At 55.4% G+C, this 24774-nt stretch overlaps 2 protein-coding genes across 6 annotated transcripts in view; one reads left to right on the forward strand and one right to left on the reverse strand.

Moving 5' to 3' along the window:
• ADCK5 (aarF domain containing kinase 5) overlaps positions 1-20567 on the forward strand; it is a 29848-nt gene extending 9281 nt beyond the window's left edge. For all 3 annotated transcript variants that reach the window (XM_069956866.1, XM_069956867.1, XM_069956865.1), the window contains 12 exons: positions 144-219; positions 315-515; positions 10250-10390; positions 10471-10584; positions 10666-10797; positions 12139-12222; positions 17900-17981; positions 18084-18162; positions 19136-19227; positions 19712-19961; positions 20114-20215; positions 20384-20567. In XM_069956866.1, the coding sequence (XP_069812967.1) occupies positions 144-219; positions 315-515; positions 10250-10390; positions 10471-10584; positions 10666-10797; positions 12139-12222; positions 17900-17981; positions 18084-18162; positions 19136-19227; positions 19712-19961; positions 20114-20215; positions 20384-20489 (1459 nt within the window). In that variant the 3' untranslated portion in view covers positions 20490-20567. The remainder of the gene's footprint in view (positions 1-143; positions 220-314; positions 516-10249; positions 10391-10470; positions 10585-10665; positions 10798-12138; positions 12223-17899; positions 17982-18083; positions 18163-19135; positions 19228-19711; positions 19962-20113; positions 20216-20383) is intronic.
• A 1935-nt stretch (positions 20568-22502) lies between these two features.
• The window catches only part of CPSF1 (cleavage and polyadenylation specific factor 1), a 43607-nt gene continuing 41335 nt past the window's right edge, over positions 22503-24774 (reverse strand). For all 3 annotated transcript variants that reach the window (XM_069956862.1, XM_069956863.1, XM_069956864.1), the window contains 7 exons: positions 24621-24773; positions 24160-24336; positions 24011-24077; positions 23886-23933; positions 23290-23575; positions 22949-23090; positions 22503-22743 (listed from right to left, as the gene is read on the reverse strand). In XM_069956862.1, the coding sequence (XP_069812963.1) occupies positions 22696-22743; positions 22949-23090; positions 23290-23575; positions 23886-23933; positions 24011-24077; positions 24160-24336; positions 24621-24773 (921 nt within the window). In that variant the 3' untranslated portion in view covers positions 22503-22695. The remainder of the gene's footprint in view (positions 22744-22948; positions 23091-23289; positions 23576-23885; positions 23934-24010; positions 24078-24159; positions 24337-24620; position 24774) is intronic.

A 24774-nucleotide genomic window follows, 5' to 3' on the forward strand; every position in this document is an offset into this window, starting at 1 on the left:
TGTGATGGGACGCGGTCATGCTTTGTGATGGGACGTGGTCATGCTTTGTGATGGGACGTGGTCATGCTTGCGTGGATCAGACTTAGTGACTGGTTGTTGTACTGAGGTATTGATTAGGTTTTCTTTTGGACGTTGTGTTGCAGATCACTGAAGATCGCCTCTCAGATCTCCCTAGATTACTGGTGGACGAGGAACGTGGTGCTCCGCAGAGAAGACGAGGTGAGCCGGGCGCTGAGCGCACCCTGTAGTCTCTGGCATGTGTATGACGGGGTCGGTCGGTGACTGTCCTTCTTTTGTTGTCCTTCCTGGGGCAGAACAGTCCTCTCCACCAAGCCATCATGTCTCAGTGTCACCAGCGGACGGCAGACAGGTTGGTGGATGGAGCATTGATAAATGGCGGCCTCTATATCAAGCTGGGACAAGGCCTGTGCACCTTCAACCACCTGCTGCCCCCGGAGTATATCAACAGCCTGCGGGTGCTGGAGGACCAGGCGCTGCCCCGGAGGACCAATGAGGTACAAACATATGTAATAACTCCTCCCTCATCCAGGATCACATGATAACGCCAGGGCGGAGCACTGTCTATATGTATCATGATGCCACTGGCAATAAACATAAGGGTGGTTGTGTGACAGGTGAAGGATGGGCGGGGGTGGTGTGACAGATGGAGGATGGGCGGGGGTGGTGTGACAGGGGGAGGATGGGCGGGGGTGGTGTGACAGGGGGAGGATGGGCGGGGGTGGTGTGACAGGGGGAGGATGGGCGGGGGTGGTGTGACAGGGGGAGGATGGGCGGGGGTGGTGTGACAGGGGGAGGATGGCGGGGGTGGTGTGACAGGGGGAGGATGGGCGGGGGTGGTGTGACAGGGGGAGGATGGGCGGGGGTGGTGTGACAGGCGGAGGATGGGCGGGGGTTGTGATTGGTTTCTGTTTGATGGTCAACGGACAGTAGGTGGTTTACCGTCTGACTGGTGACTAATAGGTGGTTGACGAGAGGGGATTGTCATGTGACTGATGTATGGTGGACAAGAAAGGGTTGTTATGAGTGGTGGACCAGACGCTATCATGTCACTCATGGGTGGTGGACCGCAGAGGGTTGTTATGTGACTGATGCGTGGTGGTTCAGAGATGGTTGTGGTGGACTGGAGGGGGTTTTCCTGTCACTGATAGAAGGTGGACTTCAGGTGTGAGTGGTGGACTGGATGTGGTTGTCATATGACGGATGAGTGGTGGACCAAAGATGGTTGTTATGTGATTGTTGGTGATGAACCGGAGATGATTGTGGTGGTTTGGAGATGGTTATCTGTCACTGATAGGTGATGGTTATCTGTCACTGATAGGTGGTGGTTTGGAGATGGTTATCTGTCACTGATAGGTGGTGGTTTGGAGATGGTTATCTGTCACTTATAGGTGATCGTCCGGAGATGGTTATCTGTCACTGATGGGTGATGGTCCGGAGATGGTTATCTGTCACTGATAGGTGGTGGTTTGGAGATGATTGTGGTGTTACTGATGGGTGGTGGTCTGGAGATGATTGTGGCGTGACTGATGGGTGGTGGTCTGGAGATGATTGTGGTGTTACTGATGGGTGGTGGTCTGGAGATGATTGTGGCGTGACTGATGGGTGGTGGTCTGGAGATGATTGTGGCGTGACTGATGGGTGGTGGACCACAGATGGTTGTTCTGTCACTCATAGGTGGTGGACCAGAAATTGTCCTGTTGTTGATGGAAGGTGAGTGCATTCAAAAGAATAATGGCTGACCTCAGGAAGATGAACCGAAACACCGCAGAGACACCATCACATGTTTCTCAATGTCAGTGAATCTAGGAACATTGCCCCCTGGGAAATCACATATGCAAAAGGACTGTGGAGACACCATCATGTGTTCTCAGCGTCAGTGAGCTAGCCAGACCTTCTATCGGGAAGGAACAACCAGGCCGGGGAGAGGGGGGCGCTCCAGTCACGGAAACCACCTTCCAACAAGCCACAGTCAAGACTTAGGAAATACTCAGACAAGGTATCCCTCCACAGACTGATGAGGGACAAATAATCCCAAGGTGGATGGATACCTTGCTGAGGGATTTCCCAAGTCCTGTCGGTTTTTGACTGTGGTTTGTTGGTTTCCTTGACTGGAGACCCCCCCCCCCCCCCCCCCTTGGCTTGGTTATTCCTTCCCGGTAGAAGGTCTGATGGTGAGAAACACGTGATGGTGTCTTGGCCCTATTTATTTGATTTCCCAGAGGGCAATGTTCCTAGATTTACTGGCGTTGAGAAACAGGTTCTGGTGTCTGTGCAGTGTTTTGGTTGATCTTCCTGCAGTCAGCCATTATTCTTTTGAATGAACTTTTACACTTACTAGACTTTGCTCCCCACCAGCCAGAATCCTCCTCCACACCGAAGAGGGGCAAAAACACCAAACTTCTTATCTGTGCATTATCAGGCAAACACGTCTTCATTACAGAGAAGCCAGTGAAGACGGGTTCTGCTCTCTCCATTGTAAGCCTATGAAGGGGGGAGGGGCTGAGGGAGATGAGGGAGCAGGAAGAGGTGACATGAAGGTCAGCTGTTTGTAGACTCTCTGGGCCCCTAAAACGCTGGATTCAGGTTTCAGAAAGGTCAGTGCTCATCTATGAACTTACTGAGAGAAGATTGCAGGGTGTTGTGCTGTGCAGGACTGCTCCGTGCTCACTCACTCCTAACAGCCCCTCCCCTCTCCATAGCCACATAATGGAGACAGAAATCCTGCTTCTTCCGAAGTGAGGGGGGAGGCTGGGAGATTGCTTTTTCACTACAGAAGGAAACTCTTTTAGTACATAAAACCTATTACAGAGTTTCTTAAAATCGCTTGTACTGTTGATATTTAATGTTTTCAGAAAAATGGCCCTGAAATGAGAGTTACGCTTTAATAAAGTCATAAAAAAAGGAAACGAAACACAGGGGTAGAAATATAATCCCCCCCCCCCAGACAGCGAATATAATAAATGTTCCCTATATTCTCCAGGCCGGCTCTATTACAGAGGTAGAAATATAATCCCCCCCCCCCCCCCCCCCCCCCCCCCCCCCCCCCCCCGACAGCGAATATAATAAATGGGAGATGCTCCCTATATTCTCCAGGCCGGCTCTATTACACTGATAACTATGTATGGACTTTTATTATTTTATTGTGTTAAAAATAAAATTTACATTTTCTAAATAATTGTGGTTAAAATTGTCCTATTCTATTTCAGCTATCAGGAAATGCTGGGGGTTGTAGTTGTGTAATATTTCAGCTATGAGGCTATGCTGGGGGTTGTAGTGTTCTAATATTTAGCTATGAGGCTATGCTGAGGGTTGTAGTGTTGTAATATTACAGCTATCAGGCTATGCTGGGGGTTGTAGTGTTGCAATATTACAGCTATCAGGCTATACTGGGGGTTGTAGTGTTCTAATATTTCAGCTATGAGGATATGCTGGGGGTTGTAGTGTTCTAATATTTAGCTATGAGGCTATGCTGGGGGTTGTAGTTTTGCAATATTACAGCTATCAGGCTATGCTGGGGGTTGTAGTGTTGTAATATTTCAGCTATGAGGATATGCTGGGGGTTGTAGTGTTGTAATATTACAGCTATCAGGCAATGCTGGGGGTTGTAGTTTTGTAATTCAGCTATCAGGCTATGCTGGGGGTTGTAGTCTTGTAATATTTCAGCTATAAGGCTATGCTGGGGGTTGTAGTGTTGTAATATTACAGCTATCAGGCTATGCTGGGGGTTGTAGTGTTGTAATATTTCAGCTATGAGGATATGCTGGGGATTGTAGTGTTGTAATATTTCAGCTATAAGGATATGCTGGGGGTTGTAGTGTTGTAATTCAGCTATCAGGCTATGCTGGGGATTGTAGTGTTGTAATATTTCAGCTACCAGAATATGCTGGGGGTTGTAGTGTTGTAATATTACAGCTATCAGGCTATGCTGGGGGTTGTAGTCTTGTAATTCAGCTATCAGGCTATGCTGGGGATTGTAGTGTTGTAATATTTCAGCTATCAGAATATGCTGGGGGTTGTAGTGTTGTAATATTTCAGCTATCAGGCTATGCTGGGGGTTGTAGTCTTGTAATTCAGCTATCAGGCTATGCTGGGGGTTGTAGCTTTGTAATATTTCAGCTATGAGGATATGCTGGGGGTTGTAGTTCACCGGCAGCCACAGGCTGGGAATACTATAAGATGCAATAGAATCTAACAGTCTGTACTTGTGATTATCACCACTATCCAGAGTCTGATACAATAGCTGCAGCCGTCACCATCACCAGGGACTGTGCCCAGATTCTATTGTATGCACTAGCACAGCTCTGCTAAACCAGGTACCATGATCACTGATACAGCTCTGCTAAACCAGGTGCCATGACGACTGATACAGCTCTGCTAAACCAGGTGCCATGATGACTGATACAGCTCTGCTAAACCAGGTGCCATGGCCACTGATACAGCTCTGCTAAACCAGGTGCCATGATGACTGATACAGCTCTGCTAAACCAGGTGCCATGATGACTGATACAGCTCTGCTAAACCAGGTGCCATGACCACTGATACAGCTCTGCTAAACCAGGTGCCATGATGACTGATATAGCTCTGCTAAACCAGGTGCCATGATGACTGATACAGCTCTGCTAAACCAGGTGCCATGATGACTGAGACAGCTCTGCTAAACCAGGTGCCATGATGACTGATACAGCTCTGCTAAACCAGGTGCCATGATCACTGATTTAGCTCTGCTAAACCAAGTGCCATGATGACTGATACAGCTCTGCTAAACCAGGTGCCATGATGACTGAGACAGCTCTGCTGCACCACCCATCACTGAGACAGCTCTGCTGCACCACCCATCACCGAGACAGCTCTGCTGCACCACCCATCACCGAGACAGCTCTGCTGCACCACCCATCACCGAGACAGCTCTGCTGCACCACCCATCACCGAGACAGCTCTGCTGCACCACCCATCACCGAGACAGCTCTGCTGCACCTCCCATCACCGAGACAGCTCTGCTGCACCACCCATCACCGAGACAGCTCTGCTGCACCACCCATCACCGAGACAGCTCTGCTGCACCACCCATCACCGAGACAGCTCTGCTGCACCACCCATCACCGAGACAGCTCTGCTGCACCACCCATCACCGAGACAGCTCTGCTGCACCACCCATCACCGAGACAGCTCTGCTGCACCACCCATCACCGAGACAGCTCTGCTGCACCACCCATCACCGAGACCAGACCAGTTACCAAGATTGCGGAGGATGAGAAGAGGTGATTACACAGGATCCCACACACTATAGCCGCCCCCCCATCACTGATGTCTGCTCCCCATAGCCCCGGCCACCTCCCCCGCCTGCCAGCCGGCGGGATCCTCACATGTGCTGCACATCCACCCGCCTCCTCTCCGGGCCTCCCGCTCTCCCTCTTCTCTCCCCACCCGCCTCCTCCGGCCTCCTCTCCGGGACCTCTCGCTTTGCCTCTTCTCTTCCCACCCGCCTCCTCTCCGGGTCTTCCCACTCTACCTCTTCTCTCCCCACCCGCCTCCTCCGGTCTCCTCTCCAGGACCTCCTGTTCTCCCTCTTCTCTTCCCACCCGCCTCCTCCGGTCTCCTCTCCAGGAACTCCTGTTCTCCCTCTTCTCTCCCCACCAGCCTCCTCTCCGGGTCCTCCCGCTCTCCCTCTTCTCTCCCCACCCGCCTCCTCTGCAGGTCCTCCTGCTTTGCCTCTTCTCTCCCCAGCCGCCTCCTCTCCGGGTCCTCCCACTCTCCCTCTATCTCCCCACCCGCCTCCTCCGGCCTCCTCTCCGCATCCTCCCGCTCTCCCTCTTCTCTCCCCACCCGCCTCCTCTCCGGGTCCTCCCACTCTCCCTCTTCTCTCCTCACCCGCTTCCTCCGGCCTCCTCTCCGGGTCCTCCCGCTCTCGCTCTTCTCTCCCCACCCGCCTCCTCTCCGGGTCCTTCCACTCTCCCTCTTCTCTCCCCACCCGCCTCCTCTCCGGGTCCTCCCACTCTCCCTCTTCTCTCCCCAGCCGCCTCCTCTCCGGGTCTTCCCGCTCTCCCTCTTCTCTCCCCACCCGCCTCCTGTCCGGGTCCTCCCGCTTTGCCTCTTCTCTCCCCACCCGCCTCCTCTCTGGGACCTCCCACTCTCTCTCTTCTCTCCCCACCCGCCTCCTCTCTGGGACCTCCCACTCTCTCTCTTCTCTCCCCACCCGCCTCCTCTCCGGGACCTCCCGCTCTCCCTCTTCTCTCCCCACCCGCCTCCTCTCCGGATCCTCCCACTCTCCCCTCCCGCCTCCTCCGGTCTCCTCTCTGGGTCCTCCCGCTATCCCTCTTCTCTCCCCACCCGCCTCCTCCGGCCTCCTCTCTGGGTCCTCCCACTCTCCCTCTTCTCTCCCCACCCGCCTCCTCTCCGGGTCCTCCCACTCTCCCTCTTCTCTCCCCACCCACCTCCTTCGGCCTCCTCTCCGGGTCCTCCCGCTTTGCCTCTTCTCTCCCCACCCGCCTCCTCCGGCCTCCTCTTCGGGTCCTCCCACTCTCGCTCTTCTCTCCCCACCCGCCTCCTCTCTGGGTCCTCCCGCTTTGCCTCTTCTCTCCCCACCCGCCTCCTCTGGCTTCCCGCTTTGCCTTTTCTCTCCCCACCCGCCTCCTCTCCTGGTCCTCCCGCTCTCCCTCTTCTCTCTCCACCCGCCTCCTCCCCGGGTCCTCCCACTCTCCCTCTTCTCTCCCCACCCGCCTCCTATCCGGGTCCTTCCGCTCTCCCTCTTCTCTCCCCACCCGCCTCCTCTCCGGGTCCTCCCACTCTCCCTCTTCTCCCCCCACCCACCTCCTCCGGCCTTCTCTCCGGGTCCTCCCGCTTTGCCTCTTCTCTCCCCAGCCGCTTAGACCTCTGTGCACATCCGATTCCAGCATAAATCATCTCTCTGATAAGAGTGTGGCTGAGCCGGACCCTATTGTCAGAGAGACACCATCAGCGGGGGTCTGTTACACACAGTAGCCGACCCCTGCTGCATATGGAGCGGGCTCAGGAGGGGTAAATGCCGATGTCAGTGTGACAGCGCCATCTATATAGTTGCATAGCCGGCACAAGCAATTGCTAAGTGCCGGCTATTTGAAATTGGCGCCAATGGGAGCGGAGGGAGGAAGGGCAGCAGAGGATACTGCAGGGGGCAGTGAGAGGCACACAGAGAACACGGCTGGCGCTCAGCTAGTCGCCGGCCGTGTTCTCTGCGCTGTACTCTATGTTAAAGCGTAACTGTCATTTCAGGATCATTTTTCTGAAAACATTAAATATCAACAGTACAAGCGATTTTAAGAAACTCTGTAATAGATTTTATGTACTAAAAGAGTTTCCTTCTGTAGTGAAAAAGCAATCTCCCAGCCTCCCCCCTCACTGCAGTGTTTTTGCAAACTGATAGGTAATGGACCAGAGGGGGTTGTGGTAGTTTGGAGATGGTTGTGGTGTGACTGATGGGTTATGGACTAGAGGGGGTTGTGGTGTGACTGATGGGTGGTGGTCTGGAGATGGCTGTGGTCTGACTGATGGGTTATGGACCAGAGAGGGTTGTGGTGTGACTGATAAGTGGTGGTCCAGAGATGGTTGTGGTGTGACTTATAGGTGATGGACCAGAGATGGTTGTGGAGTGACTGATGGGTGATGGACCAGAGAGGGTTGTGGTGTGACTGATGGGTGGTGGACCAGAGATGGTTGTGGTGTGACTGATAGGTGGTGGTCCAGAGATGGTTGGGGTGTGACTGATGGGTTATGGACCAGAGATGGTTGTGGTGTGACTGATGGGTTATGGACCAGAGATGGTTGTGGTGTGACTGATGGGTGATGGACCAGAGATGGTTGTGGTGTGACTGATAGGTGGTGGTCCAGAGATGGTTGTGGTGTGACTGATGGGTGGTGGACCAGAGATGGTTGTGGTGTGACTGATAGGTGGTGGTCCAGAGATGGTTGTGGTGTGACTGATGGGTTATGGACCAGAGATGGTTGTGGTGTGACTGATGGGTGATGGACCAGAGATGGTTGTTGTGTGACTGATGGGTTATGGACCAGAGATGGTTGGGGTGTGACTGATGGGTTATGGACCAGAGATGGTTGGGGTGTGACTGATGGGTTATGGACCAGAGATGGTTGTGGTGTGACTGATGGGTGATGGACCAGAGATGGTTGTTGTGTGACTGATGGGTTATGGACCATAGGGGGTTGTGGTGTGACTGATGGGTTATGGACCATAGGGGGTTGTGGTGTGACTGATAGGTGGTGGTCCAGAGATGGCTGTGGTCTGACTGATGGGTTATGGACCAGAGATGGTTGTGGTGTGACTGATGGGTAATGGACCAGAGAGGGTTGTGGTGTTACTGATGGGTAATGGACCAGAGGGGGTTGTGGTGTGACTGATGGGTGATGGTCCGGAGGGGGTTGTGGTGTGACTGATGGGTTATGGACTAGAGGGGGTTGTGGTGTGACTGATGGGTGATGGACCAGAGGGGGTTGTGTGACTGATAGGTGGTGGTCCGGAGGGGGTTGTGGTGTGACTGATGGGTTATGGACTAGAGGGGGTTGTGGTGTGACTGATGGGTGATGGACCAGAGGGGGTTGTGTGACTGATAGGTGGTGGTCCGGAGGGGGTTGTGGTGTGACTGATGGGTGATGGACCAGAGGGGGTTGTGGTGTGACTGATGGGTGATGGACCAGAGGGGGTTGTGGTGTGACTGATGGGTGATGGACCAGAGGGGGTTGTGGTGTGACTGATGGGTGATGGACCAGAGGGGGTTGTGGTGTGACTGATGGGTGATGGACCAGAGGGGGTTGTGGTGTGACTGATGGGTGATGGACCAGAGGGGGTTGTGGTGTGACTGATGGGTGGTGGTCCGGATGGGGTTGTGGTGTGACTGATGGGTTATGGACCAGAGGGGGTTGTGGTGTGACTGATGGGTGATGGACCATAGGGGGTTGTGGTGTGACTGATGGGTGGTGGTCCGGAGGGGGTTGTGGTGTGACTGATGGGTGATGGACCAGAGGGGGTTGTGGTGTGACTGATGGGTGATGGACCATAGGGGGTTGTGGTGTGACTGATGGGTGGTGGTCCGGAGGGGGTTGTGGTGTGACTGATGGGTGATGGACCAGAGGGGGTTGTGGTGTGACTGATGGGTGGTGGTCCGGAGGGGGTTGTGGTGTGACTGATGGGTGATGGACCATAGGGGGTTGTGGTGTGACTGATGGGTGGTGGTCCGGAGGGGGTTGTGGTGTGACTGATGGGTGATGGTCCGGAGGGGGTTGTGGTGTGACTGATGGGTGGTGGTCCGGAGGGGGTTGTGGTGTGACTGATGGGTGATGGACCATAGGGGGTTGTGGTGTGACTGATGGGTGGTGGTCCGGAGGGGGTTGTGGTGTGACTGATGGGTGATGGACCATAGGGGGTTGTGGTGTGACTGATGGGTGATGGTCCGGAGGGGGTTGTGGTGTGACTGATGGGTGATGGACCATAGGGGGTTGTGGTGTGACTGATGGGTGGTGGTCCGGAGGGGGTTGTGGTGTGACTGATGGGTGATGGACCAGAGGGGGTTGTGGTGTGACTGATGGTCCGGAGGGGGTTGTGATGTGACTGATGGGTGGTGGTCCGGAGGGGGTTGTGGTGTGACTGATGGGTGATGGACCATAGGGGGTTGTGATGTGACTGATGGGTGATGGTCCGGAGGGGGTTGTGGTGTGACTGATGGGTGATGGTCCGGAGGGGGTTGTGGTGTGACTGATGGGTGGTGGTCCGGAGGGGGTTGTGGTGTGACTGATGGTCCGGAGGGGGTTGTGGTGTGACTGATGGGTGATGGTCCGGAGGGGGTTGTGGTGTGACTGATGGGTGATGGTCCGGAGGGGGTTGTGGTGTGACTGATGTGTTATGGACCAGAGGGGGTTGTGGTGTGACTGATGGTCCGGAGGGGGTTGTGGTGTGACTGATGGGTGATGGTCCGGAGGGGGTTGTGGTGTGACTGATGTGTTATGGACCAGAGGGGGTTGAGGTGTGACTGATGGTCCGGAGGGGGTTGTGGTGGGACTGATGGGTGATGGTCCGGAGGGGGTTGTGGTGGGACTGATGTGTTATGGACCAGAGGGGGTTGAGGTGTGACCAAAGGGGATGACACAGGACGAGGTTGTCATGCGATGGATTGTCGTCCTGTGGCAAGTTGCTGTTGTCGTGTGGCAGGCTTTTGGTCGTCATGTGTCTGTTTTGGTCCCGCAGGTGAATGAAATCTTCCTTGAAGACTTTGGGGAGCCCGCTGAGCGTCTCTTCCAGAAGTTTAACCATCAGCCGTTGGCGGCAGCCAGTCTGGCACAGGTCCACAGAGCGACCTTACATGATGGCACTGAGGTGGCAGTGAAGGTGAGATGTAGCAGAGCTGGGCAGCCATTGTAGTTAGTTGGGCTGGATGTTAGACCCCTCCGCCGCTTTTCTCCCCCCAGGTCCAGTACATCGATCTCCGGGACCGATTCGATGGTGACATAAAGACCCTGGAGTGGCTCCTCCGCCTCATCGAGTTCATGCACCCCAAGTTTGGCTTCAGCTGGGTCCTGAAGGTGGGGTCCTGCCCGTCATGTCTTCTGTTACCCACCCTGCACCTCGTGCCACGCTAATCCGGCGTGTCTCCTCCCGTCCAGGACCTGAAGCAGACCCTGGCCCAGGAGCTGGACTTCCAGAACGAGGGCGAGAACGCCGAGCGATGTGCCAGGGACCTGCAGCGGCTGCCATATGTGCTGATCCCCCGAGTGCACTGGGGGTACACCAGCAAGGTGAGGATAGCCCTCCCCCCCAAACCCCACCTGTCACCCCACTGCCTAGAGAGACCCCCAAACCTGTCACCCCACTGCCTAGAGAGACCCCCAAACCTGTCACCCCTCTACCTAGAGAGACCCCCAAACCTGTCACCCCTCTACCTAGAGAGAACACCAAACCTGTCACCCCTCTACCTAGAGAGAACACCGAACCTGTCACCCCACTACCTAGAGACCCCCAAACCTGACCCCCCCCAAACCTGTCACTTCACTGCCTAGAGAGACCCCCAAACCTGTCACCCCTCTACCTAGAGAGACCCCCAAACCTGTCACCCCTCTACCTAGAGAGACCCCCCCAAACCTGTCACTTCACTGCCTAGAGAGACCCCCAAACCTGTCACCCCTCTACCTAGAGAGAACACCGAACCTGTCACCCCTCTACCTAGAGAGAACACCAAGCCTGTCACCCCTCTACCTAGAGACCCCCAAACCTGACCCCCCCAAACCTGTCACTTCACTGCCTAGAGAGACCCCCAAACCTGTCACCCCTCTACCTAGAGAGACCCCCCCCAAACCTGTCACCCCACTACCTAGAGCGAACACCAAACCTGTCACCCCCCTACCTAGAGAGACCCCCAAACCTGTCACCCCTCTACCTAGAGACCCCCCCCAAACCTGTCACTTCACTGCCTAGAGAGACCCCCAAACCTGTCACCCCTCTACCTAGAGAGACCCCCAAACCTGTCACCCCTCTACCTAGAGAGACCCCCCCTCAAACCTGTCACCCCACTGCCTAGAGAGACCCCCAAACCTGTCACCCCTCTACCTAGAGAGACCCCCAAACCTGTCACCCCTCTACCTAGAGACCCCCCTCAAACCTGTCACCCCTCTACCTAGAGAGACCCCCTCAAACCTGTCACCCACTGCCTAGAGAGACCCCCTCAAACCTGTCACCCTCTACCTAGAGAGACCCCCCTCAAACCTGTCACCCCACTACCTAGAGAGAACACCAAACCTGTCACCCCTCTACCTAGAGAGACCCCCAAACCTGTCACCCCTCTACCTAGAGAACCCCAAACCTGTCACCCCTCTACCTAGAGACCCCCAAACCTGTCACCCCTCTACCTAGAGAGACCCCCAAACCTGTCACCCCACTACCTAGAGAGAACCCCAAACCTGTCACCCCACTACCTAGAGAGAACACCAAACCTGTCAACCCTCTACCTAGAAGGTGGGGTCACATTAGACAGCTACCCATCCTCTCATGGCCCCCCCACTGAGCGCCCCCCGGTGTATAGGGGTGAGGAGGTCGCTGGGGGGGGGGCAGAGTATGAATGTTTTCCTTTCGTCTCATTACAGCGAGTCCTAACGGCCGACTACTGCGAGGGCTGCAAGGTGAGCAGCATGGAGGGGATCAGGAGGCAGGGCCTGGAGCCCAAGGACGTGAGTACCCTGCCCTCTTTTACGGCCCGCCCCGCCCTCTCTCTCTGATGGCTCGCCCCGCCCTCTCTCTCTGACTGCTCGCCCCGCCCTCTCTCTCTCTCTGTGACAGATCGCCCCGCCCTCTTTCTCTCTGACGGCTTGCCCCGCCCTCTCTCGCTCTGACGCCCCGCCCTCTCTCGCTCTGACGCCCCGCCCTCTCTCGCTCTGACGCCCCGCCCTCTCTCGCTCTGACGCCCCGCCCTCTCTCGCTCTGACGCCCCGCCCTCTCTCGCTCTGACGCCCCGCCCTCTCTCGCTCTGACGCCCCGCCCTCTCTCGCTCTGACGCCCCGCCCTCTCTCGCTCTGACGCCCCGCCCTCTCTCGCTCTGACGCCCCGCCCTCTCTCGCTCTGACGCCCCGCCCTCTCTCGCTCTGACGCCCCGCCCTCTCTCGCTCTGACGCCCCGCCCTCTCTCGCTCTGACGCCCCGCCCTCTCTCGCTCTGACGCCCCGCCCTCTCTCGCTCTGACGCCCCGCCCTCTCTCGCTCTGACGCCCCGCCCTCTCTCGCTCTGACGCCCCGCCCTCTCTCGCTCTGACGCCCCGCCCTCTCTCGCTCTGACGCCCCGCCCTCCTCTCGCTCTGACGCCCCGCCCTCTCTCGCTCTGACGCCCCGCCCTCTCTCGCTCTGACGCCCCGCCCTCTCTCGCTCTGACGCCCCGCCCTCTCTCGCTCTGACGCCCCGCCCTCTCTCGCTCTGACGCCCCGCCCTCTCTCGCTCTGACGCCCCGCCCTCTCTCGCTCTGACGCCCCCGCCCTCTCTCGCTCTGACGCCCCGCCCTCTCTCGCTCTGACGCCCCGCCCTCTCTCGCTCTGACGCCCCGCCCTCTCTCGCTCTGACGCCCCCGCCCTCTCTCGCTCTGACGCCCCGCCCTCTCTCGCTCTGACGCCCCGCCCTCTCTCGCTCTGACGCCCCGCCCTCTCTCGCTCTGACGCCCCGCCCTCTCTCGCTCTGAGGGCTCGCCCCGTTCTCTCTCGCTCTGAGGGCTCGCCCCGTTCTCTCTCTCTCGCTCTGAGGGCTCGCCCCGTTCTCTCTCTCTCGCTCTGAGGGCTCGCCCCGTTCTCTCTCTCTCGCTCTGAGGGCTCGCCCCGTTCTCTCTCTCTCGCTCTGAGGGCTCGCCCCGTTCTCTCTCTCTCGCTCTGAGGGCTCGCCCCGTTCTCTCTCTCTCGCTCTGAGGGCTCGCCCCGTTCTCTCTCTCTCGCTCTGAGGGCTCGCCCCGTTCTCTCTCTCTCGCTCTGAGGGCTCGCCCCGTTCTCTCTCTCTCGCTCTGAGGGCTCGCCCCGTTCTCTCTCTCTCTCTGAGGGCTCGCCCCGTTCTCTCTCTCTCTCTGAGGGCTCGCCCCGTTCTCTCTCTCTCTCTGAGGGCTCGCCCCGTTCTCTCTCTCTCTCTGAGGGCTCGCCCCGTTCTCTCTCTCTCTCTGAGGGCTCGCCCCGTTCTCTCTCTCTCTCTGAGGGCTCGCCCCGTTCTCTCTCTCTCTCTGAGGGCTCGCCCCGTTCTCTCTCTCTCTCTGAGGGCTCGCCCCGTTCTCTCTCTCTCTCTGAGGGCTCGCCCCGTTCTCTCTCTCTCTCTGAGGGCTCGCCCCGTTCTCTCTCTCTCTCTGAGGGCTCGCCCCGTTCTCTCTCTCTCTCTGAGGGCTCGCCCCGTTCTCTCTCTCTGAGGGCTCGCCCCGTTCTCTCTCTCTGAGGGCTCGCCCCGTTCTCTCTCTCTCTGAGGGCTCGCCCCGTTCTCTCTCTCTGAGGGCTCGCCCCGCTCTCTCTCTCTCTCTGAGGGCGCGCCCCGCTCTCTCTCTCTCTGAGGGCTCGCCCCGTTCTCTCTCTCTCTGAGGGCTCGCCCCGTTCTCTCTCTCTGAGGGCTCGCCCCGTTCTCTCTCTCTCTCTCTGAGGGCTCGCCCCGTTCTCTCTCTCTCTGAGGGCTCACCCCGTTCTCTCTCTTTCTGAGGGCTCGCCCCGTTCTCTCTCTCTCTCTCTGAGGGCTCGCCCCGTTCTCTCTCTCTCTGAGGGCTCGCCCCGTTCTCTCTCTTTCTGAGGGCTCGCCCCGTTTCTCTCTCTCTCTCTCTCTCTCTGAGGGCGCGCCCCGTTCTCTCTCTCTCTCTCTCTCTCTCTCTGAGGGCGCGCCCCGTTCTCTCTCTCTCTCTCTCTGAGGGCGCGCCCCGTTCTCTCTCTCTCTCTCTCTGAGGGCGCGCCCCGCTCTCTCTCTCTCTCTCTCTGAGGGCTCGCCCCGTTCTCTCTCTCTCTCTGAGGGCTCGCCCCGTTCTCTCTCTCTCTCTCTCTCTCTGAGGGCTCGCCCCGTTCTCTCTCTCTCTCTCTCTGAGGGCGCGCCCCGCTCTCTCTCTCTCTCTCTCTGAGGGCGCGTCCCCGCTCTCTCTCTCTCTCTCTCTCTCTGAGGGCGCGTCCCGCTCTCTCTCTCTCTCTCTCTCTCTCTCTCTCTGAGGGTGCGCCCCGCTCTCTCTCTCTGAGGGCGCGCCCCGCTCTCTCTCTCTCTGAGGGCGCGCCCCGCTCTCTCTCTCTCTCTCTGAGGGTGCGCCCCGCTCTCTCTCTCTGAGGGCGCGCCCCGCTCTCTCTCTCTCTGAGGGCTCGCCCCGTTCTCTCTCTCTGAGGGCTCGCCCCGTTCTCTCTCTCTCTTAGGGCTCGCCCCGTTCTCTCTCTCTCTGAGGGCTCGCCCCGTTCTCTCTCTCTCTCTGAGGGCTCGCCCCGCTCTCTCTCTCTCTCTGAGGGCGCGCCCCGCTCTCTCTCTCTCTGAGGGCTCGCCCCGTTCTCTCTCTCTCTGAGGGCTCGCCCCGTTCTCTCTCTCTCTGAGGGCTCGCCCCGTTCTCTCTCTCTCTCTCTGAGGGCTCGCCCCGTTCTCTCTCTCTCTGAGGGCTCGCCCCGTTCTCTCTCTCTCTGAGGGCTCACCCCGTTCTCTCTCTTTCTGAGGGCTCGCCCCGTTCTCTCTCTCTCTCTCTGAGGGCTCGCCCCGTTCTCTCTCTCTCTGAGGGCTCGCCCCGTTCTCTCTCTTTCTGAGGGCTCGCCCCGTTCTCTCTCTCTCTCTCTCTCTCTGAGGGCGCGCCCCGTTCTCTCTCTCTCTCTCTGAGGGCGCGCCCCGTTCTCTCTCTCTCTCTCTCTGAGGGCGCGCCCCGCTCTCTCTCTCTCTCTCTGAGGGCGCGCGCCCCTCTCTCTCTCTCTCTCTGAGGGCTCGCCCCGTTCTCTCTCTCTCTCTGAGGGCTCGCCCCGTTCTCTCTCTCTCTCTCTCTCTCTCTCTGAGGGCTCGCCCCGTTCTCTCTCTCTCTCTCTGAGGGCGCGCCCCGCTCTCTCTCTCTCTCTCTCTCTGAGGGCGCGTCCCCGCTCTCTCTCTCTCTCTCTCTCTCTGAGGGCGCGCCCCGCTCTCTCTCTCTCTCTCTCTCTCTCTGAGGGTGCACCCCGCTCTCTCTCTCTGAGGGCGCGCCCCGCTCTCTCTCTCTCTGAGGGCGCGCCCCGCTCTCTCTCTCTCTCTCTGAGGGTGCGCCCCGCTCTCTCTCTCTGAGGGCGCGCCCCGCTCTCTCTCTCTCTCTGAGGGCGCGCCCCGCTCTCTCTCTCTCTCTCTCTCTGAGGGCGCGCCCCGCTCTCTCTCTCTCTCTGAGGGCGCGCCCCGCTCTCTCTCTCTCTCTCTCTCTCTGAGGGCGCGCCCCGTTCTCTCTCTCTCTCTCTCTGAGGGCGCGCCCCGTTCTCTCTCTCTCTCTCTCTCTGAGGGCGCGCCCCGTTCTCTCTCTCTCTCTCTCTCTGAGGGCGCGCCCCGTTCTCTCTCTCTCTCTCTCTCTGAGGGCGCGCCCCGCTCTCTCTCTCTCTCTCTCTGAGGGCGCGCCCCGCTCTCTCTCTCTCTCTCTGAGGGCTCGCCCCGTTCTCTCTCTCTCTCTCTGAGGGCTCGCCCCGTTCTCTCTCTCTCTCTCTGAGGGCTCGCCCCGTTCTCTCTCTCTCTCTGAGGGCTCGCCCCGTTCTCTCTCTCTCTCTGAGGGCTCGCCCCGTTCTCTCTCTCTCTCTGAGGGCGCGCCCCGCTCTCTCTCTCTCTCTCTGAGGGCGCGTCCCCGCTCTCTCTCTCTCTCTCTCTGAGGGCGCGCCCCGCTCTCTCTCTCTCTCTCTCTGAGGGCGCGCCCCGCTCTCTCTCTCTCTGAGGGCGCGCCCCTCTCTCTCTCTCTCTGAGGGCGCGCCCCGCTCTCTCTCTCTCTCTCTCTCTGAGGGCGTGCCCCGCTCTCTCTCTCTCTCTCTCTCTCTCTCTCTCTCTCTCTCTCTGAGGGCTCGCCCCGTTCTCTCTCTCTCTGAGGGCTCGCCCCGTTCTCTCTCTCTGAGGGCTCGCCCCGTTCTCTCTCTCTCTCTCTGAGGGCTCGCCCCGTTCTCTCTCTCTCTCTCTCTGAGGGCTCGCCCCGTTCTCTCTCTCTCTCTCTGAGGGCTCGCCCCGTTCTCTCTCTCTCTCTGAGGGCTCGCCCCGTTCTCTCTCTCTCTCTCTGAGGGCTCGCCCCGTTCTCTCTCTCTCTCTCTCTCTCTGAGGGCTCGCCCCGTTCTCTCTCTCTCTCTCTGAGGGCTCGCCCCGTTCTCTCTCTCTCTCTGAGGGCTCGCCCCGTTCTCTCTCTGAGGGCTCGCCCCGTTCTCTCTCTGAGGGCTCGCCCCGTTCTCTCTCTCTCTGAGGGCTCGCCCCGTTCTCTCTCTCTCTGAGGGCTCGCCCCGTTCTCTCTCTCTCTCTCTGAGGGCTCGCCCCGTTCTCTCTCTCTCTCTCTGAGGGCGCGCCCCGTTCTCTCTCTCTCTCTCTGAGGGCGCGCCCCGCTCTCTCTCTCTCTCTGAGGGCTCGCCCCGTTCTCTCTCTCTCTCTGAGGGCTCGCCCCGCTCTCTCTCTCTCTCTGAGGGCGCGCCCCGCTCTCTCTCTCTCTCTGAGGGCTCGCCCCGTTCTCTCTCTCTCTGAGGGCTCGCCCCGTTCTCTCTCTCTCTGAGGGCGCGCCCCGTTCTCTCTCTCTCTCTCTGAGGGCGCGCCCCGTTCTCTCTCTCTCTCTCTGAGGGCGCGCCCCGCTTTCTCTCTCTCTCTGAGGGCTCGCCCCGTTCTCTCTCTCTCTCTGAGGGCTCGCCCCGCTCTCTCTCTCTCTCTGAGGGCGCGCCCCGCTCTCTCTCTCTCTCTCTGAGGGCTCGCCCCGCTCTCTCTCTCTGAGGGCTCGCCCCGCTCTCTCTCTCTGAGGGCGCGCCCCGCTCTCTCTCTCTCTGAGGGCGCGCCCCGCTCTCTCTCTCTCTCTCTGAGGGCTCGCCCCGTTCTCTCTCTCTCTCTGAGGGCTCGCCCCGTTCTCTCTCTGAGGGCTCGCCCCGTTCTCTCTCTCTCTGAGGGCTCGCCCCGTTCTCTCTCTCTCTGAGGGCTCGCCCCGTTCTCTCTCTCTCTCTCTGAGGGCGCGCCCCGCTCTCTCTCTCTCTCTCTGAGGGCTCGCCCCGTTCTCTCTCTCTCTCTCTCTGAGGGCGGGGCCCGCTCTCTCTCTCTCTGAGGGCGGGGCCCGCTCTCTTTGACGGCTCGCCCCGCCTTCTCTCTCTCTTTGACGGCTGGCCCTGCCCTCTCTCCCTCTCTTTGACGGCTCGCCCCGCCTTCTCTCCCTCTCTCTGACGGCTCGCCCTGCCCTCTTGGCGGGGTCGGTTGTTATCTCTTGACATTCTCTCCAGGTGGCTGAGAAGGTGATCAAGGTTTTTGCCGAGCAGATCTTCTTTACGGGATTCATCCACGCTGATCCGCACCCCGGGAATGGTAATGAACATCCTTCTAGATGCTTCTCTGGGGGGGGTGGTGGTGGGTTAATTGTGCCCTTATGTCTGCAACGTTCCTGACCATGTGCCCTCCCGGCCACAGTTCTGGTGAATGTGGGTCCAGATGGAAAAGCTCGGTTGGTCCTGCTCGATCACGGACTCTACGAATATCTGAGTGAAAGGTAAAATATTGCCTTCTGCTGTTTTCTGCTTGGTGTGTGTGTGGTCTCCTGCTTCTTGTGAACGTATTGTGTGTGGGTGTTTGTGGTATCCCCTTCCTGCTTCTTGTACACGTATTGTGTGTGTGTTGTGGCGGCGGCGGGAAGTTTCCTCCTACTTCTTGTACACGTATTGTGTGTGTGTGTGTTGGGGGGGGGGGGGGGGGGGGAGAGTTTCCTCTTGTACACGTAGTGTGTGTGTGTGTGTGTGGTTTCCTGCTTCTTGTACACGTATTGTGTGTGTGTGTATGTGGGGTGGTCTCCTACTTCCTGTACATGTATTTGTGTGTGTGTTATCTTCTCCTGCTTCTTGTACACACAGGGTGTGTGTTCTCTTGTACATCTATTGTGTGTGTGTGTGGTTTCCTGCTTCTTGTACACGTGTGTGTGTGTGTGTGGGGGGGGGGGGTGGTCTCCTACTTCCTGTACATGTATTTGTGTGTGTTATCTTCTCCTGCTTCTTGTACACACAGTGTGTGTGTGTTCTCTTGTACATCTATTGTGTGTGTGTGTGTGTGTGTGTGTTCTCTTGTACATCTATTTTGTGTGTGTGTGTGTGTGTGTGTGTGTGTGTGTGTGTGTGTGTGTGTGTGTGTGTGTGGTCTCTTGTACATGTATTGTGTGTTTGTGTGTGTGTGGTCTCTTGTACATGTATTGTGTGTTTGTGTGTGTGCAGTCTCTTGTACACGTATTGTCACCCTGTGTCTTCTCTTTCTTGTTGTACACACATAGGGGGATATTTATCAAACATGGTGTAAAGTGAGACTGCCTCAGTCGCCCCTAGAAACCAATCAGATTCCACCTTTCATTTTCCAAAAACTCTGTGAGGACTGACAATTGGAATCTGATTGGTTGCCGGGGGCTACTGAGCCAGTGTCACTTTACACCATGTCTGATAACTCTCCCCCATTGTGTCCGCTTGTGTTGTCTCCGGCAGGGACCGCACTGCGCTCTGTAAGCTGTGGAGATCTATTGTATTGCGGGATCGGCAGCACATGGAGGAATATTCTGCTCAGCTCGGTGTCAAAGGTAGGTGTCGGTGACCAGAGGAATGAGTGTAATGTGCCGGCTGTTGTTAGTGTGAATATAGACAAGATCACCGCTAACAAACAACCTCATGGACAGAAGCTGATGGCTACTGAGATTGTGTGCCTCCTGTATCTGTAACGTGTAGCCTCTGTATAGGGATCTGTAACGTGTAGCCTCTGTATAGGGATCTGTAACGTGTAGCCTCTGTATAGGGATCTGTAACGTGTAGCCTCTGTATCATATATGGAGGGATTGAATGCTCTAGCTAGACACATATGGCAGTAACGCTCTGTATCGGCCCACGTTGTGGTGAACGTTCTGCAGTGACACATCATATAGCAGTAACGCTCTGTATCGGACCACGTGGTGGTGAATGTTCTGCAGTGACACACAGGGCAGTAACGCTCTCATGTTAGTCTCTCTGTATCTAGAACAATCTGTCTTTTTCGCACATGGTAAACATGTTTTTTTGTTTCCCCTGAAGATTACTTCCTGTTCTGTGAAATCCTCCTGCAGCGCCCCCTGTCTCTCACGGGAACACTGGGCAATGCACTGACTCTGGAGGAGACGCATTACATGCAGGAAATGGCCAAGGAGCACTTTGACGATATCATGCGTGTTCTTCGTGCGTTACCGCGGCCCATGCTTCTTGTCTTCAGAAACCTGAACACTGTCCGCGCTTTGAATATTGGGTTTGGGGCTCCGGCTGACCGCTATCTTCTCATGGCCCGCAGGTGAGTGCTGTAGCCATGATATATACCGGCCTGCCAGTCACTGCACAGTACATTGTGGCATGGTGGGAGTCATTGTACAAGGCGCCTGTATAGACAGTGAGGTAGGAATAGATCCGCTCTGAGACTGTTGACTCCTTGTATTCTGCCCCCAGTGCGGTTCGGGCCTGGAGGCGTTTAGCCAAGCAGAATTCCTATGGGATAATGCGATGGGTCTCAGTGCTGTGGGAACACCTGAAGTTTGAGGTGGCTTTAAGGTGAGTGTTAGCAGCTGGCCAGCTGCTGCCACAGGTCAGGTACTAGAACCTCACGGGATCCTTTGTGTTCTAGATGTTCAGGGGGGGGGGGGGGGGGGGGAGTGATGGATTTATATTTGTGATCGAGGTTCCCCGCAGCGTGTAACCTGGCCGTTCTCTCTTATACAGATGGGACAGTCTCATGCAGCGTGTCACCTTTTATGTCATCAGTCTCCTGATTCGCTTTGACTTTCTGGCTGAGAACGAGCAGATTCGACAGCTCCTGCAGTCATAGATGCTGTCACGGTGAGCCGGAGGACTATTCCTGAACCAAGGAGGAGGCTACAGGAGCCAATAAAACATTTCTTTTATATTTGTTTTCATTGTCGTGTGGAGCCTGGGCCGTCTATTTCCATGGCAGTGCACATCTTAGGGGGGTAGATAAATTATTATCCATAATGGCCAGCTGCCACAGAGCTTGGTTTTCAGGTTTCTATCTAGTAAGAATGGAAATACTAAAAGGGTAGACTAGATGGACCCAGTGGTCTTTTCTGCCGACAATCTTCTATAAGTCTGCCACAGGCTATATCAAAAGATTGCAGATTACACTGATCAGCGCTATGGCCACAGGCAAGTTCTATGTAATGATCACAGAAAACACTGATCCATGTTATGGCATAGTAGCAATCAGTGTGAGACATCTAATGTGTGTAATAATCCCCTATGGAGACTAAAACGTGTAAAAAAAAAAATCATAGCCCCTCCCCCAATAATAAATCAGTCCCCTTTTTATTTAACTAAAAACACAAAAATAATAAAACAATCATTATATACGGTAGCAGCGTAATTGTCCGAGCTTTTAAAATATTATTCCTGCACGGTGACAATAAATTGGTAAAAAGTGCTGATTTTATAACATTTTACACAAACATGATCCTAATTAAAAAAAAAAACCACAACAACTAGAGATCATGGCACAAACAATGGCACTATACCGCCCTGTAGGTGAAAAAATAAAAGCGCTATAGGTCACAATGTGGCCATTTTAAATATTTGCAAAATAAAAAGTTATTGTTAATAAAAATTTATATTGTTAATAAAGTCAAATATTAGAAGAGCTGTAACATGCATATATCCCTGTATACACACTGACCTATAGAATAACATGTCGGTTTCACCATAATTCCATTATGTAAACACAGAACTCTCTAAAATATGCAGAATTGTTTTTTTTTTTTTTATTCCAATTTCACCCAATAAATAATATTTTGGGGGTTTTGTTATTAATTTTGGTAGATTGAAAGACACCATTACAAAGTCCGCCTGTTGCTGAATACAACAATCCCTCCCCCGGCCGTGTAGTGGGAAATAACAGAGTTGTGGCTCTTAGAAGGAGAGGAGGAAAAAACAAATATGCTAAATTGTAAATTGGCGCGGGTCCTTCAGGCCATTTTAGGCTCCATTCTTAAAGGGTTAAGAGTGCAGCAATATATAGAAATTTAAATGCTAGATAATCCCTTTAAGAGGCAGAGCATGGCTACTACTGAATAGCAGGGCTGAGTCTTCCTCATTGTCAGCACCATGTAATCCCAAATGTCATAGTATGACACCAAATTTTCTGGGTGCAGGAGCACTGCAGCGCCACCTATGGCAGGTACAACTCCCTACAACATACACAAAGCCAATGTCAAGAAGAGGGAAATATGTAGGATTGAGGAACCATCCAGTCGGCCAGGCCCAGACTGCTGCTGTCTATAGAAGAGACTTCTGTATGGTGGAGCTAGTAATCATTGTGTTGTGACCACCCAGTGATGATGGAGGCGGACGACTGCCACCATGAAGTGACAAAACTTGTTGGGTCTAACGAGGCCAGGCCATGGTCTCCTCTAGATGGTGGAGATGGAAGGCGTTATCCCTCATGGCCGTGCACAGAATCTGATGGGTTCTGGGAAGTTACAGGCAACCTGGTGACAAGGGGCGTTAGTAAGTGACCTGTTCCTGTCCAGGAGTAATCTACAGTCCTGTGACGAGTGAAAACGCTCACACCTACCCTAGGAACAAGAGACTCACCTGGCTAGGAGTAGCCTAAAAGAGGACAGAATTTAAAGGAAAAATTGTATATCAAAGAAAACCAGATTATAATTCAGATTTGGAGTGATCAACTTTGTATTTAGGAAGAGGGAATGTCACCTGCACATCAGTCATACAGTTATGTCTCTGGACTAGGGAGGACGTCTCCTCCACCCCACAGGAGAAAAAAACAAAACAAACATTCAGTCACACAACAAAGTAGAGGACGAAGCGGCCGTCATATGAAAGGACTGGCTGTATTTACAAAAACAACATTTAAAACACCTGGCAGAAAGTGCCACAAGTCACCGCCGGTCAGACCGTGGAGGGTCCGAGGTCTTCTGACAATACAAAGATGAACAAATATTGTCCAGATGGTCCAAAGCCATAAAAAAAAAAAATCCACACAAAACGTGAGAAATAAAGTGACCTCAAAAATGTGACGTCACCCTTTCAATTTCCAGCAAATCGTCCAGAATCTGGGGGGAAAAAAATTTGGAATGTAAAAATACAGGGCGATAAGTGACAACCACCCCCCCAGCGAAGAATGGATCAACCGTTCTAAAAAGCGCCCCCCCCAGTAATACATGGAGGAGATCCATTCACCTCATCTGCCCTACACCACTTAAAGCACTAAGCACACACTGCAGGTTCAGACCCCACAGAGAGACCTTCCACACTTACAATGTCCGTGGAGGCTATCCCGATCTTCTTGGCCACCTCACTTCGCTCATTGGTGCTCAGATAGAGATATCGGTTGAGGAGTTCTCCATCCAGCACATTCCGCACAGCGTTCTGAAGAGTCCGGCGTCCGGAGTGCAGCATTCTGAGGCAAAGATGAAAGAAAACACCGATTGCAACTTTGGCCACACGCTGTGGGGCAGTAAGGTCGCTTACATACTGTGCTCAGTATCCATGCTGCTACGGCACACAGTCCCCTCCACAGTCCTCTAAGGACATGTGTAGCAGGAGTGTACAGACTCGCCTGCCCATGCTTATATTAACCCATCATCTCCTGCCTCTACCTGAAGGCCCTGGGGTTGAGTCCAGCATGGTGCGGTATCTGGGTGATGAGAGCGTTCTGTAACATCAGCAGCCTCCGGTACGTCTTCTCCTGCATCGGAAGCAGCATGCCTATTCCACCGTCCAACGTTGCAAACCATGTGATGTGCTTATTGTCCCACAGGGCTGTTTTACGGCTTGAGCCTTCACTGGTGCCTCGACATGGTGTCCTCCAAAAAGCATTTACATTGGACCCTGCATGGAAGTCTGCACGCCGCAGCAGGCGGAGACCACCAAAACTTTCTTTAGCTGATAAGAGACAGAATATAAGAGATTTTAGAATAAAGGAAGGGAGAAGAGAAGAATCACCGCAAGAAGAAGAGGAGGAAGGGGCAAAAGGATAATCGCAAGAAGAGGAGGAAGGGTAAGAAGAACAATTGCCGCCAGGAGATGAGACCAATCACCTTCAGAAGAGGCAGAGCGGTTTCTTACGAAAAATAAAGTAAAAGCAAAAAAGAAGTGTGGCATCAGTGACCGCTATGTTCTACCAGAGAAGGACTATGGCCCACCGACAGTCAGGGATGATCAGTGGGTATGAAGACAACCAACATGCTCTCACCTGCCGGCAGGTACATGTACAGGATCAGGTTTCGGTCTCGATCGGACACTGGAATACAAGAGACAAGTCAGAGGCTAGAAGAATCATTTCCATCCTCCTCCTCCGTATATTCACCAATTACCTACCCAGAAAGCCAAGCTGAGAATTATCCACCAGGAACTCCACACTGTAAACCTCCAGGGGCTTCACGTCCTGTGTGCGGGAGGAAACATGAGAACGTGACCACAGGACAAGCCTCAACATGGGGTCTATATATTCAGGGGCTGCTACTCACCCTGCTGACCAGGGACAGCGTCTTGCTCTCCTCCTGGTAGCGCAGCAGAGAGATGCTCTTCATTAGGTCAGCCGCCAGGATAAAGTTCTTGACGCTGATCATTTGGTGGATGTACAGCTGTGTGTCTATAAACGCCATTCCCGTCAGGTCATTGTCCTTCAGGCTCCACAGAAAGATCTAAAGGAGACCAAAGTGTGAAGACCTCCAACCTATCAGGGCCCCACACTACAACCCCGCAAGTCCAGCCACACCCTGACCTACAAGGACTCTGCACTACAACTTGCTGATAGAACATAGGTCTGGGTGTAGATGGACTTGGTGGCTATGTTCTAGCAGCAGGTTGTAGTGTGGAGCCCTGGTAGGTCGGGGTGTAGATGGGCGTGGTGGGCTACCAAGTCCAGCCACACCCTGACCCACCAGTTTATCACAAATAGTGGACTGTGGACTGATGCGAGTCTTACCTTCTGACCAATGGCCGTCACCAGGTATCCGTTACAGTGACACAGTGCAGTCACCGGACCCTTCTGCTCCTTCTCATATAAGACCTTAAACTTATTCTTGGTGAGTGGCTGCCCGGGCTCCGGTACAACCTCGATGATGTCCATGATCAGGATC

This window comes from Dendropsophus ebraccatus, chromosome 2 (assembly GCF_027789765.1).
Source record: "Dendropsophus ebraccatus isolate aDenEbr1 chromosome 2, aDenEbr1.pat, whole genome shotgun sequence".
In the NCBI taxonomy this organism is placed as follows: Eukaryota; Metazoa; Chordata; class Amphibia; order Anura; family Hylidae; genus Dendropsophus; species Dendropsophus ebraccatus.